General features: G+C 44.2%; 1 protein-coding gene across 5 annotated transcripts in view; it reads left to right on the top strand.

Annotated features, from left to right (window-relative positions):
- Positions 1–15,171, top strand: part of LOC132403576 (inosine-5'-monophosphate dehydrogenase 1) — a 117,537-nt gene extending 102,366 nt beyond the window's left edge. For 3 of the 5 annotated variants that reach the window (XM_059986991.1, XM_059986994.1, XM_059986995.1), the window contains 3 exons: positions 8,285–8,368; positions 11,566–11,582; positions 13,791–15,171. In XM_059986991.1, coding sequence (XP_059842974.1) covers positions 8,285–8,368; positions 11,566–11,582; positions 13,791–13,891 — 202 coding nt within the window. In that variant the 3' untranslated portion in view covers positions 13,892–15,171. The remainder of the gene's footprint in view (positions 1–8,284; positions 8,369–11,565; positions 11,583–13,790) is intronic. The other 2 variants (XM_059986992.1, XM_059986993.1) reach the window with 2 other exon arrangements.
- Positions 15,172–15,676: the final 505 nt, after the last annotated feature.

Below are 15,676 nucleotides of genomic sequence, written 5' to 3'. Positions count from 1 at the left end.
CCTTGTAACTCAATTGTCCAGTCTCACAATATCCTTTTGAACCTTTTCTGCACTCCTGCCCATTTTTACTGATATCCTTCCTGAGGCTATGCAACCAAAACTGCACACAGTATTCTTGGTGTGGTTTCACCAGTGTTCTGAAAGCGGAAACATGGCAACTCTTCTACTAAGTGCCCTAACTAATGAAGTTGGGCGTTCTAGATGCCTTCCTCACCATCGTTTCGACCAGTGTCACCATTTTTAGGGAACTTTGCATTTGTACTACAAGATTCCTGCTCCACAACTCACTACAGGGCCCTGCCAATTACTGTGTAAGTCCTGCTCTTATTTAACATCCCAAAAAGCAATATATCAAACTTTACCTGAGTTAAATTGCACCTACCTTGGGAGACAGGTAAGTGGGTAACAGTCAGGAGAGGGAAGGGCAGGAGTCAGATACTAGAGAGTACCCCTGTGGCTGTACCCTTTGATAATAAGTACTCCTGTTTGAGTACTGTTGGGGGGGTTGGGGACCAACCTGGGGGAAGCAACAGTGGTCGCTCCTCTGGCACAGAGAATTTAAACTAGAATAGCAGTAGGGTGGGAACCAAAATGAAGAGACAGAGGAAGGAGCAGTTGGCTCACAAATAAGAGAAAGCTTGTAGACAGTGCGAGAGGGAGTATAGACAGGTGATAGAGAAGGATCGCACTCAGACCAATGGTTTGAGATGTGTCTATTTTAATGCAAGATTTATGAACAAAGCGGATGAGCTTAGAGCGTGGATCAGTACTTGGAGCTGTGATGTGGCCATTACAGAGACTTGGATGGCTCAGGGGCAGGAATGGTTACTTCGAGTGCCAGGCTTTAAATGTTTCAGAAAAGACAGGGAGGGATGCAAAAGAGGTGGGAGTGTGGCACTGCTGATCAGAGTGTGTGGCTGCACAAAAGGAGTAAGTCATGGAAGGATTGTCTACTGAGTCTCCGTGGGTGGAAGTTAGGATAAGGAAGGGGTCAATAACTCTGCTGGGTGTTTTTTTAATAGATTACCCAATAATAACAGGGACATTCAGGAGCAGATAAGGAGACGCTATGGAAAAGTGTAATAATAACAGGGTTGTTGTGGTGGGAAAATTTAATTTCCCCAGTATTGATTGGCATCTGCCTAGAGCAAGGGGTTTAAATGGGGTGGAATTTGTTAGGTGTGTTCAGGAAGGTTTCTTGACACAATGTGTAGGTAAGCCTACAAGAGGAGAGGCCTAATGCTATTCCCTATTCCCAGTTCCTCCGTCTCTGCTGCATCTGCTCCCAGGATGAGGCTTTCCGTTCCAGGACATCTCAAATGTCCTCTTTCTTTAAGAATCGTTGTTTCCCTTCTGCGGTCATCAATGATGCCCTCACCCGCATCTCCTCCATTTCCCACACTTCAGCCCTCACCCCATCCTCCTGTCACCACAACAAGGACAGAGTTCCCCTTGCCCTTACCTACCACCCCACCAGCCTCCGGATCCAGCATATTATCTTCCGCCACCTTCAACAGGACCCCACCACTAAGCACATCTTTCCCTCTCTACCCCTCTCCACTTTTCGCAGGGATCGTTCCCTCCACGACTGCCTGGTCCACACGTCCGTCTCCACATATCTCCCACCTGGTAAGTGCTACACTTGTCCCTACACCTCCTCTCTTACCACCATTCAGGGCCCAAACAGTCCTTGCAGGTGAGGCAACACTTCAGTTGTGAGTCTGTTGGGGTCATCTATTGCATCTGGTGCTCCCGGTGTGGCCTCCTCTACATCGCCGAGACCGGATGCAGATTGGGGGACTGCTTCGTCAAGCACCTCCGCTCCATCCATCACAACAGTCAGGATCTCCCAGTTGCCACCCACTTCAACTCTGCTTCACATTCCCATTCAGATATGTCCATACATGGCCTCCTCTACTGCCATGATGAGGCCAAACTCAGGTTGGAGGAGCGACACCTCATATACTGTTACGAATGCGCCACAACTCTTGAGGGGCCGAAGGGTACAGCGTAGCCCCCTCCTTTTTGAGAATCGCAAGATTACTATTAAGTCAGTTCAGGAGACCCAGGAAATTAGAGAAAGACATGCAGAATCCACAAAGAGTTTGGAATGTGTCCTGGCCTCCGAAAGGCGGGACCATTGATACCGGCTATTGTCTCTTAGAGACGGAATTGTGTATTGAATCCTGTACGATGCATCGAAGCCCCAGGCAATGAACCGAGGGGGGGGGGGGGGTTGGTGGAGGGATTGCATCATCCCAACCTGATTGACATCTGAGACCCTGTGAGTCAGGATAAAAGAGGGTCTGTGGGAACAGCCCCTCAGATGCACCAGAAGAAACGCTAGAACTCCTGTAACAGCGTCATAGCGAAGCCGGTGGAAACAGCCCACATGCGTCCCTTTCCAATTGCCTTGGAATTGGTGGGTCTTGCCACGGAAGAACGGTTTTAGCTAACAACAACAGGGAAATCAGTCTCCCAACGATTCTTGAAGGATTGACATCTTAAAAGGAATGGGCAAGTTAAACCTCCGTCTTTCTCTTGACTCCAACCAAAGGCTACAGCCTACAGCTTGAATGAACTGAAGTGACTTTTATGTTTCCATCGGTCAATACATTATCCCCTAGACAACGATAGAGCTATTTCTTAATTGATTATTATTATACCCGCGCTTTTAGATTTAGTATTGATGACGTATATTATCTGTATGTTTGCATTGATATTATTTTTGTGTATTTTATCTATAAGTACTGTTAAAAATAGTACCATCAGACTTCAACGGACCTCTCTATCTTTGCTGGTAAGTGACCCAGTTACGGTTCTCGTTGGGGTTCAGTTGGGGTTCTCGTCTCGAGATTTGACACCAAATTGGGAGGTCAGTGAATCGGGCTTGTAAGTCCAAACTTGGATCTGGTTACGCGGGTAGCCAGATGGGAAACCAGCAAAGATGGATGTGGATGAATTTATAGAAAACCGGCGCTAGAGGCGGCCACCAAATCGAACTTGATAAATCTGGCAAAAGGGCTAAACCTCGCAGAGGTGAGGTTGTCCATGAAAAAGTGGGAGGTGCGAAGGGCAATAACTCAGTATTATATTGGGAAGAATGTGTTTGCAGCTGAGGTATTGGAAAATATCCCTGAAAAGGTACCAGCTAGTGGGACGGCTCAGTTAGAGTTGAAGAAATTAAGGTTGGAACATGCAATTAACTTAAAGCAGCTGGAAGCAGCTGAGAAGGAGAAAGAAAGAGCCGAGAGAGAGAGAGAGAGAGGGGGAAGGAGCTGAGAAGGAGAAAGAAAGGGCCAAGAGAGAAAGGGAGCATGCACTCCAGCTAAAGGAGTTAAAAGGGAGCAGGAAAGAGCTGAGAAACAAAGAGAGCATGAAATTCAGTTAAAACAGCTGGAAGCAGCTGAGAAAGAGAGGGCCGAGAAAGAGAAGGAGGCAGAGAAACAAAGGAAACATGACTTGGAGATGGAGAAGTTAAGGCAAGGGCGAAGAGATCAAGGGTCAGACCGAGAGGAGTGGTTTAATGTTAGTCAGGAGTTGAGGTTAGTACCTCCGTTCGAGGAGACGGATGTTGATAGTTATTTCTTGCTTTTTGAAAAGGTGGCAGTGAATCAGAAGTGGCCCAAAGTGCAATGGGTGGCATTGTTACGAAGTGTGTTAAAAGGGAAGGCACAACGGGGATATACGGCGTTGTCCATGGAGGAGGAAGAGGAGGAGAGTTATGACAAAGTAAAGGCGGCCATTTTCCGGAGTTATGCGTTAGTACCTGAAGCGTATAGACAAAAGTTCAGAAATTTAAAGAAAGGGGGGAATCAGACATATACCGAGTTTGCCTATGAGAAGGGTGTGCTCTTGGACCGTTGGTGTACAGCAGAAATAGTGGACGAGGATTATTGGCGTCTCAGGGAGTTAATTCTGATTGAGGAATTTAAAGGTTGTGTTTCGGAGGATATCCGGATGTATTTGAATGAGAAGCCAAATAAGACCATCTCAGAATTTGCTAGGTTCGCAGATCAATATGCCCTAACCCACAAGACAAAGTTTTCCTCGAATAAAAGTTCCCAGAGATTCCGTGGGAACGATTGAGAAAGCCCGCCGGCTGAGGCAGAGGTCCCGCCGGGAGCTAGTGGTAAGATTGAGGGGGAAAGGCCAGACGGCCAAAGATTTCCAGGCTTGACCTGTTTTAGTTGTGGAAAGGGGGGGCATATTGCATCTAGGTGCTTTGCTCTGAGGAAAGAGACAGGAAAAGGGAAAGCAGCGATCCCTATCTGATGTGCCGTGGTAATCAGTAAATCGACAAGAGATCCCCAGGTAGACAGAGTACGAGAAGGGTCTGAGACTTGTATGTCAAACGGAACCGTGTCTGTGAGGGATGGAGGCACACCAGTTCCAGTACGGATCTGGAGAGACATGGGGGCTGAACTATCATTGATCAGCAGTAAGCAGTTATGGGGTATGTAACAATACCATCTGGGTAGTCTTCAGCCCCTTGGTATGAACGTTGAATTCTCCAACTTCTGGTAATTCCCTCCCTCTCCCTTCCCCTTCCCCCATCCCAGTTTCACTCTGCCTCCTCTTCCAGCTGCCTATCAGCTCTCTCATGATTCTGCCTTCTACTACTACCCATAGTGCTTTCCCCTTACATTCCTTCTTCACCATTCTTGCCTATCCGCTCCCCCATCCCTTGATCTTTCCCCTTACTGGTTTCTCACCTGGCACCTACCAGCCTTCTCCTTCCCTTACTCCTCCCACCTTCTTTGTAGGGCCCCTGCCCCCTTCCTCTTCAGTCCTGACGAAGGGTCTCAGCCCGAAAAGTTGATTGCTCATTTCCACGGATGCTGCCCGACCTGCTGAGTTCCTCCAGCGTGTTGTACGTGTTGAGAGGCTGTACTTGATCTGGTATTGGGAAATAAATCTGGTCAGGTGTTAGATCTCTCAGTGGAAGAGCATTTTGGAGATAGTGATCACAATTCTATCTCCGTTACCATAGCATCAGAGAGAGATAGGAACAGACAGGTTAGGGAAGCATTTATTTGGAGTAAGGGGAAATATGAGGCTATCAGGCATGAACTTGAATGCATAAATTGGGAACCGACAGGAATGTGGCAAATGTTCAGGGGATATTTGTGTGCCGTTCTACATAGGTACGTTCCGATGAGACAGGGAAAGGATGGTAGGGTACAGGAACCATGGTGTACAAAGGCTGTTGTAAATCTAGTCAAGAAGAAAAGGAAAGCTTACAAAAGGTTCAAAAAACTAGTAATGATAGAGATCTAAAAGATTATAAGGCTAGCCGGAAGGAGCTTAAGAATGAAATTAGGAGAGCCAGAAGGGGCAATGAGAAGGCCTTGGTGAGCAGAATTAAGGAAAACCCCAAGGCATGCTACAAGTATGTGAAGAGCAAGAGGATAAGACATGAGAGAATAGGACCAATCAAGTGTGACAGTGGAAAAATGTGTATGGAGCCGAAGGAGATAGCAGAGGTTCTTAAATGAATTCTTTACTTCAGTTTTCTCTATGGAAAAGGATCTTGGTGATTGCTAGGATGACCTACAGCAGACTGAAAAGCTTGAGCATATGGACATTAAGAAAGAGGATATGCTGGAGCTTTTGGACAGCATCAAGTTGGACAAGTCACTGGGACTGGACGAGAGGCAGATTACACCAGACTACTGTGAGAGGCGAGAGAGGAGATTGCTGAGCCTCTTGGCGATTACCTTTCATCATCAACGGGGACGGGAGAGAGGTTCTGGAGGATTGTGGGGGGTTATGCATGTTGTTCCCTTATTCAAGAAAGGGGGTAAAGATAGCCTAGGAAATTACAGACCAGTGAGTCTTACTTCAGTGGTTGGTAAGCTGATGGAAAAGATCCTGAGAGGCAGGATTTATGAACATTTGGAGAGGCATAATATGATTAGGAATAGTCAGCATGGCTTTGTCAAAGGCAGGTCATGCCTTACGAGCCTGATTAAATTCTTTGAGGATGTGACTAAGCATACTAATGAAGGTAGAGCTGTAGATGTAGTGTATATAGATTTCAGCAAGGCATTTGATAGCGTACCCCACGCAAGGCTTATTGAGAAAGTAAGGAGGCATGGGATCCAAGGGGACATTGTTTTGTGGATCCAGAACTGGCTTGCCCACAGAAGGCAAAGAGTGGTTGTAGAGGGGTCATATTTTACATGGAGGTCAGTGACTACTGGTGTGGCTCAGGGATCTGTTCTGGGACCCTTTTGTGATTTTTATAAATGACCTGGATGAGGAAGTGGAGGGATGTGTTAGTATATTTGCTGATGACACAAATGTTGGGTGTGTTATGGATAGTGTAGAGGGCTGTCAGAGGTTACAGTGGGACATTGATTGGATACATAACTGGGCTGAGAAGTGGCAGATGGAGTTCAACCCAGCTAAGTGTGAAGTGGTTTATTTTCGTAGGTCAAATATGGTGGCAGAATATGGTATTAATAGTAAGACTCTTGGCAATGTGGAGGATCAGAGGAATCTTGGGGTCCGAGTCCATTGGACACTCAAAGATGCTGTGCAGTTTGACTCTGTGGTTAAGTGGTTAAGAAGCCATACGGTGCATTGGCCTTCATCAACCGTGGGATTAGGTTTAGCAGCCGAGAGGTAAAGTTGCAGCTTTATATAACCCTGGTCAGACCCCACTTGGAGCACTGTGCTCAGTTCTGGTCGCCTCACTATAGGAAGGATGTGGAAACCATAGAAAGGGTGTAGGAGAGATTTATGAGAATAGGTTGAGTGAACTCGGCCTTTTCTCCTTGGAGTGGCGGAGGATGAGAGCTGACCTAACAGAGGTGTATAAGATGATGAGAGGCATTGATTGAACGGATAGTCAGAGGCGTTTTCTCAAGGCTGAAATGGCTAACATGAGAGGGCACAGTTTTAAGGTGCTTGGAAGTAGGTACAGAGGAGATATCAGGAGTAAGTGTTTTACACAGAGAATGGTGAGTGTGTGGAATGGGTTGCTGGTGACGGTGGTGGAGGCAGATATGTTAGGGTCTTTTCAGAGAATCTTGGATAGGTACATGGAGCTTAGAAAAATAGAGGGCTATGGGTAACCCTAGGGAAATTTCTAGATTAAGTACATGTTCATTACAGCATTGTAAGCTGAAGGGCCTGTATTGTGCTGTAGGTTTTCTATGTTCTGTTTACCAATCTTTTGACTAGTTCTCAGTTGGTCCTAATGTAATCTTGGATAGCCTTCTTCACTGTATACTATACCAATAATTTTTATACCAACAACAAACTTCATTAATCAGGCTGCCTACACTCTCTTCCAAATATTTAATATAGACGACAAATAAGAGGGGGCACCACTAGTCACTCACAGAGCTCCAATCTGAAAAGCAACCTTGTGAGCCATAGTACCAAGCCAGTTTAGTATCATCTTGGATCATGTGATCTAACCCTCTAGTCCAATCTATCATGAGGGTCCTAGATAAAGTCTATAATCTATCCCCTGTTAATCCTCTTGGTCATCTCTTCAAAAAAAACCTCAGATCAAATCTGTGAAACATGATTTCCCTTGCACAAAGCTATGCAGACTGTCTCATAAGTCTCTGCCTTTGCAAATGCAGCTAGATTCTGTCTCTCAGAATCCCCTCCAGTAACTTACCCACCCTTCATTTTAGGTTTACCAGCCAATAGTTCCCTGGTTTGTCCATGCAGCCCATCGTAAAGGCACAATGCTAGCCACTTTCCAGTTTTCTAGTGCCTTACCTGTAGATAATAGTGATATAAATATCTTTGCCAAGATCCCAGCAATTTCTTCTCCTGCCTTCCACAGTGCCCTAGTACAGACTTATTCAACCCTTTGGGGTTTCTCCACTTTTATGTGGCTTATGTGGATCTGTTTCAGGACATCACTGTTTTCTTCCTTGAATTTCCTAGTTTCTTTTGCCTTCACCGTGATAAATACAAATCAGAAGACCACCATTTCCAGTAGCTCCACGCCTGGACAATACATTGTTCCTTTAAAAAGGCCTCTTTGGCTCTTAATCTACTGTTATAAATCTTACATTATATGGGGATAAGATTTAATGTAGTGGATCATTGAGCATGTGAAAAAGAGAGACTGGTTATCGGATTCTCAGCACTGATGTTTTAGATTGTATTATAATGTTTTGGAGAATACATCTTGACTACTTAATTCACTTTGTCTATTTCACTTCTCATTTTTGTTTTCTGTGTCATTCTTCCATCTGAGCCATTTCTTCCACCTGACACTTGATAATCTGTTTGCACGTTACCCATTTTTCAGATCAATGATGTACTCAGGGGAGCTGAAGTTTGAGAAGAGAACAATCTCCGCTCAGGTAGAAGGTGGTGTGCATGGTCTGCATTCGTAAGTCTCTCAACCTGTCTCCATTTTTTTCTACTTAGACTTCATTTTTGCTTTTAGTGGTGGATTAGTTGCAGCCCATCCTCATGATCATTTCATCATGTCACCTGATATAGAATGGCAGGGTTTTAAAAGTGATTTCCCTGACCCAGGCAAGATTTAAATATTTGAGGAAGGTTCCCTGTGATTAACTTGAGGGAATTGTACAAATGTTTAACTCATTATCAAGCAGCAGTTTGTCCTTGTTCTCCTTGTCTCATAAACACTCATTGGCACTGAAGAATTAAACCTTCAACAATCCACCACCTTCATTATGATAGTCTTTTCACCCACACACCTTCTGTACTTGCGGGCGACTGCTACCCACTGAGGCTTCACAACCTCACCCTCAGCTCCCTCACCACGTGCCCTCATCCCCTGCTGATTGACATGCCCTTTGCACACCCTATGATTACCAACCTTGTCCTCTACTCCCTGGCATGCCTGTCAGTCCTTGGCACGCTTGCTGCCCACTGAGGCTACATAGCCTTGTTCTCTGCTCCCTGGTGCTTGTCCCCTGTCCTCTAGTGTTCTCACACTACCTCACACTATCTGTCACTGGCACAACTACCTACTCTGGTTCCTTGATGTGCAGGTGCCCACTGTCACCCTACCTGCCCTGTCTTGAAATGTGTCTCAATACAATAATAAGTGAATTCCAGTCGCCAATTTGAACACTCTGGGATCCTGTGTATTGTAATGTTAACTATTGTGATGCTGGTTGGCAGGAATATTGATCAGAACTTTCTTGAGGGAATGTTCCTGCTCTTCTTCAGATTGTGTTGAGGTAAACATGAACTTTAGTAAGGCATTTGAGAAGGTCCTGTACAGGAGGCTGATCAAAAAGGTTCAGTTGCTCGACATCCAGGGTGAGGAAGTAAATTGGATTAGGTATTGGCTTTGTGGGAGAAGACAGAGAGGCAGTAGAGGGTTGCCGCAAGGATTGGTCCTTTGTTAATTGTCACCTATATCAGTGATCTGGATGATAATGTAGTTAACTGGATCAGCAAATTTGTGGATGACACCAAGACTTGGGGTGTAGTGGAAGGTAATCATGGCTTGTAGAAGGATCTGTATTAGCTGGAAAAATGGCCTGAAAATGGCAGATCAAATTTAATGCAGAGAAGTGTGAGGTTTTGCACTTTGGTAGGACCAACCAGGGTAGGTCAACCTGTGAACTAGGGGATATGGGAACACAGGTCCGTAATTTATTGAAAGTGGTGTCTTGTGTAGATTGCGTCATAAAGAAAGCTTTTGGCAATTGGCCTTCATAAATCAAAGTGTTAGTAACAAAAATGGGATGTTATGTTGAAGTTGTATAAGACGTTAGTGAGGCCTAATTTGGAAAATTGTGTGCAGTTTCGGTCACCTACCTAAAGAAAAGATGTAAATAAAGTTGAAAAGTACAGGGAAAATTTACAAAGATATTGCTGGATCTGGAGGACCTGCATTGTAAGTAAAGATTGAATAAGTTAGGACTGTATTCTTTTAGAACTAAGAAGAATGAGAGGAGATTTGTTAGAGCTATACAACATTATAAGGGGTTAGGATAAATGCAAGCAGGCATTTTCCACTGAGGTTGGGTGGGACAACAACCAGAGGTCATGGCTTAAGGGTGAAAGGTGAAAAGTTTAAGGGGAACGTGTGGAGAAATTTCTTCACTCAGACAGTTGTGAGGGTGTGGAATGAGCTGCCAGCACAAGTGATCCATGTGGGTTTGATTTCACCATTTAAGAGAGGTTTGGATAGGTACGTGGATAGTAGGGTTATGGTCCTGGTGCAGGTCAGTAGGAGTTGGTGGTCTAAATTGTTTTGGCATGGACTAGATGGGCTGAAAGGCCCGTTTCTTTGGTGTACTTCTCAACGTCTCTATGAATAGTTTAGATCTGTGTAACAGGAAATAAGGAGCATTGGTTTAACATCTCTTCTGCACTAAGTTAACAAATTTCACGGTATATGCCGGTGATAATAAACCTGATTCTGATTCTGATGTGACGGGCCCTATCTGGGCAGATGGGGCTCGCCAGCCGTGGCTGATAGCTTATCTAGAAGAAGGAAAACTGATTTCAAACCTCCGCTGCCTTGCTGCTATATCCACTCATGGGCAGGCTTTGGGAGTGAATCCTGAAGACAAATCTGGAGCCAGAGTCCCTAAGGCAGTTCAACACTGACTGGCAACTCCTGCGCCACTGCACGTGCCAAACCGTATCGGTCTCTGCTGCTTCTTGTGATTCATCAGCTGCATGGAGAGGGAGAGCCTGGCCCATGCTGCTCTCCATATCACAGCAGTGGCGTGCGTATCAACAGATGGTGTTAGCATAGACAGCAAGGATGCAACCCTGACCAATGCAGACCTTCAGTGTGCACCCGAGTGTGTGATTTGTTCCCTCGTTTGTCTCTGTAAGAATGCATCTAGCTGAGTCCTGAGTAAAATATAATTTGTTTTCCACCCCATTCTGAATTACCTTCTGGAAACTTTATTGATCTGAGCCAGAACATTTGATGAAAGCACTTTGCAGATTGGTGTTGGTTTATCAAACAGAACCGAGGATGATGGCCAAGCATGACTGTTCTGGAAAGCCTGAATATCCCTGGGCTAATGTAATTTTGAGCTGGTGAATGGTTTATATGTACAGGGGAGCAATCTGGTTGGTGCCCAGATTCAGTTCTGGTTTATGGTGGTGAATGCAGTTTTGACAGGTGCAGTGTGTCTTTCAGTCCACAAAGGAAAGGATAAAAGTTGTTTAGGGTCACCCACCTTCCTTTGCCTTTCCTGTAGATGACCTCTCTGCTGTCTCCTGTAGTGCATGTATAGAGTCTGGCAATCACCTTCAGCTCATGCACATAATAAGTCAGGGCCACTGGCTTGTGAGACGTAATAGGTTAAATTCTCCTGCTTCTTGAACTAGTTAACATTTATTCCGTGTTTGTCTGTAACGGGCACTGCCGTCTCCATTTTTGAGAAGCCTTACAAACTCAGGGCCTTGACTATAATATGAAAAGAGCTGCTGTATGCTGGGGCACGTGCTGTTCTCACTTGATGTACTGTACTGTACTTCACTGTACATGGGAAGCTAAAACTGTATTTTGCCATGATGGCTGTTATATCCACACATTTTTATTTTTCTTTCTCTTTTTTTGCTCATGGAATCGCGTATCAGATACACATTTTTGCCATGTAAGTAAACCATTGGAATCAACTGTTAATTAATAGATTAATAGCATCCTAAGTTATGTCTGCCACAGAAAGTTACTCAACAATCTGCCCTGTTGGTGAATGTTTGGTAATCACAGATTCATGTTTGTGGCCTGAATTTTGGGTCCATGCTGTGAATTTCTGGATGTGAAGTTCTCATTCAGTAAAGCCCTGTGGAAAATCTACAAGTGTAGCATCCATGCCCCCAGGTTACCCCCATTCGCCTAGGGTGAACCACCATCGCCCCACCAATAGTGCAATACTTCGGTGTAAATATGGTGTAATGCCCCCCCAGTACACACTCGCAACACAAATATCAGATGATACACCAAAGGTGAGTAAATAATTGCAACTTTATAGTTATTTCTTAGTGATGGGTTAGTAGAAACAGATAACTTTAAGGCACCAAATCAGTAAGTTTATCAATTTGCGCACATAATATTTTAATACTTTGGAGCTCATGCCTCCGGTTCCATCCACAACGACCTTCTGAGCCTTTGGCCACCGTCCAAACCGCCGACGTCCAGTATCCGCTGCCCTGAAACCGCTGTCCACTCCTCACACATCCGCTCAGCTTACACATACAAGATAGCATAACAATTCTCCATTGGTTAGTTTCCCCCCCTTATCTGCAGTCATAACCCAAACATTCTAGATACAGAAGCCCATTACAGCATGAAATAACATTACAGAGAAGCCATTTTGTTAGCCTGAACAGTTAACACCACAGTTAATGGTACTGAGAGCCCTACACAAGTGTCATGAAAGACCCTGGGATTACATAGTCATGCAGAGAGTGGCTTTGCCACCACTGGTGTAGTCTGTCAATTGGCTTCAATGCCCTAAGGACCCTGGTATCTTAACGTTATAGGTGTTGGAATCTGGGCTGTTAATAAGAATACCTATTGAGGATTCAATATTGTATGTCCATGTGAGCTCTGGCGAAACCCAGTAGCACCTTTTCAAGGTTGTTTTCCAGCAAGCATCATCCCAAAGTGAAGGCTATTCTTGTATCTCTCAGTGACTGCTGTAATCTCATTCCTTGCGTAACACTCCTTTTGGATCATCTGGAAAAGCTTAGAATAAATTACTAAATCAGTGACCACTCATTATTCTAGGGGCTATGGAATTTCCTACTGTAATGCAGGACTGAAAACTCTGCCACATACCAACTATAAGATACCAATCCCCCATTTTCATCCTTCACCACCTCCTCTGTCTCCTACAGACACTGTCACTCTCTTTCATGCGCACGTGCGGGCACACACCCTAGTCCCCCTGTCAGTATTTGCTTAACTGCATATCTTCTTATTTCTGTCTGATTGACTAAGGCTGTTGAGGCCTTGATCATTTCCACCCTATCCCAGCACTTCGCTCAACATCTTCCTATTCTTCAGTTGTCATAAGGAGAGCCCTCCCTCCCTGATCTTTGACCAAGGTCTTCCTATCCCATTCTCATCAGAAGTCCTGATTCTGCTTCCATCCTGTCCCATCCTTTCAGTTCCTGAGACACCCTGTGGTGCCTTTGAGCTCCAACCAATGTCCCCTGATCCTTATTGTACAGTGTCATTGCGTTTCCCAGAATTTCCACCAAGCCCTGTCTTCTCCCAGGGTTCTTGACAATGATTCTGGGCCATAAATTGCAACCAAAATCCTATGGCCACTGACCATACTGACATCAGCTGCTTTCTCTATTTAGAGACAGTATATTTCTGTTAGGAAAAAGTGCAGTGATCATTTGGTTACCTCCCATCTAACTGACCCTTGCAATGGGAACCTGTGACAGAAATGATCAGTAACATCCCACCACGAAACCAGTATAACTCACTGATGTCAGTGCCATTTGAACTCTGGACATGTGTCTTTTTAAGGGTGCCCAGCATCATACTTGTGTGGAGATCTAAGGGGACAAAAAGAGGAAGAAAAATAACTTGTGTAGGTGATACCTTTGATACCATCAGATCATCTCCAGATGTTATAAAACCAAAGGATTTCTAGCATATAGTCACTGTATAGGCAGAAGCATCAACTTGCAGATGCCAGTGCACTGAGCGACTAGTTGTTTGACCGAATATTTAGAGTGAGGGATGAATAACTGAAGGGTAACTGTTTGGACAATGGAGGGGAGATTGAAGAATGAATGATCTTCCTGAAAGGAATTGAGTGTGCTGATATTTTCTTTTCTTCCAGTTACGAGAAGCGACTTTACTGAAGATGGGAATGTTGCTCACCAGACCATGGCTCCCAATGTCCCCTCCCCGTTGGCCATCAAACAGCAAAGACACCCATGACCATTTAGGCCATCTTCTGCCTCTGATATTGAGGCAGCTACCCCGCTTTGCCTCCTGGCTTGTGACGCACAATTTTTTTACTTTATTTTGGACTTTTGTAACCTGAGCTGTGAAGAGTAGAATCTGGGAGAAAAGAAAAAAATCAATGCAATGGTGGCCTCGTCCAATGAGACTGTGAGCTATTAGTGAATTGGCCACTATGTGCTTGCTATTTTCCCGAATCCCGAAGCCAAGCCTGGTGTCCGGCTTTTACAACAAGATTTCTCTCTGATGGTTTCACTCAACAGATTGGACAATAAGTTTATTTTTGTCATCAGAATTGTTTGTGTTTCTGCTTTAATTTTTTAAAAAAAGTAATTTGGGTGGGGAAAAGCATGATTTTGTTCAGTCCAAATGACCAGAATTGTCAAAAGGCAAATATGGAGTGAATTGTTAACATTGTGTCCTTGTCAAAAAAAAAAGACAAATGCTGCAAGAACTCAGCCAGCCTAGAAGCATCTGCCTCAAGGTCAACTAAGTCCTTCCATCCTTTCTGTTTTTGTTTCAAGATATGTGCTTTGTACAGTTTTATATGTTGTCCTTGTCACTTCCTGCGGTTAATGCATCACTGTAACTGATGGAAATGATTTTGTTTTAATCTCCTCCCTGTTACACAACAAAACATAGGATGGTAGGAAAGAAGGGCACTGTGAGCTTTGGACTGAAGCTGGAAACTGTTCATTGTTTCCAGAGGTTTGCTGAGCTACCAGTATACAATGCATCATGTATTTGAAGTCACATCATACCACTCAAGTATGGAAAAGGGGAGTTGTGGACACTCCCTACACCTTGTGGAGCATGCTATTGACTGGCTTTGCTACAGGTGTGTGGATGTTTCCTCTGGTGACCTTGTACTAAGCTTCAAGGGCATGTTCCAGTTTTATTGACTTGAACCCTAGCAAAATCCATCAGAATAAATTGCCACCTTGTGACTCACCTGTTTTTGTTCATTCAAGTTCTTTACACTTATCCATCCTTTATCTATCATCCAGTAACCTGATACTCAGTTACAAGTTCTCAGGCCAAACACGAAGATACTTTGGTGTATCAGCCCCAAGTCTAGGCTTGGCAATCTGGGCAAAGGGTAACAGGAAGAACTCTGGGTCAAAATTACTCCATTCCTGATGCTTACTGTTGGATAAAGCTTTATGAAAAATATTTTGCAACTCCATGCCTGTAAAAAAAGAAGAAAACACTTACTGTGAGGTGGAGCAAAATGGAATAAATGCTTTTGATTTTGACAGTTTTTTTTAAATTTTTCATTTAGACGGTCAGTAAATACAGCGAAATGTTCATGTTGAGAATCCCTTTGGGTTACTGAAAATATTCTGGAAATTACAATTCACAGCATTGCACTGCTAAATAAGTGCTCCAAAAATAGAAACCATGAGTTCTGGAAATCTGAAGTGATAAGCAGTTAATGTAGTGAAACACATTTGATAGGAAATTGCTTATCTTTCCAGGTCCTCTGGAATTCAGTGTTTTTGGATTGTAGCCTAATTCCATTTAACTCAACAGTTTTACTTCCAAGGAGCCACAGGCACCTTGTGCAGGACATGAATATAGCAACAGGAAAACTATTCTGGGCAACTGTAGAGGAAGCTTAAACTTTAAAATGTGTAAAAGGAAATAGAATGTGCTGTTTTCTTTCACAACTCTATCCTGTTACCTTAAGACCATAAGAGATAGGAGCAGACTTAGGCTATTCAGCCCATCGAGTATGCTCCACCATTCCATCATGGCTGA

Source organism: Hypanus sabinus, chromosome 13 (genome assembly GCF_030144855.1).
Source record: "Hypanus sabinus isolate sHypSab1 chromosome 13, sHypSab1.hap1, whole genome shotgun sequence".
Lineage (NCBI taxonomy): Eukaryota > Metazoa > Chordata > Chondrichthyes > Myliobatiformes > Dasyatidae > Hypanus > Hypanus sabinus.
Note: the sequence above shows the minus strand (reverse complement) of the source record. Positions and strands in the feature narration are given on the sequence as shown.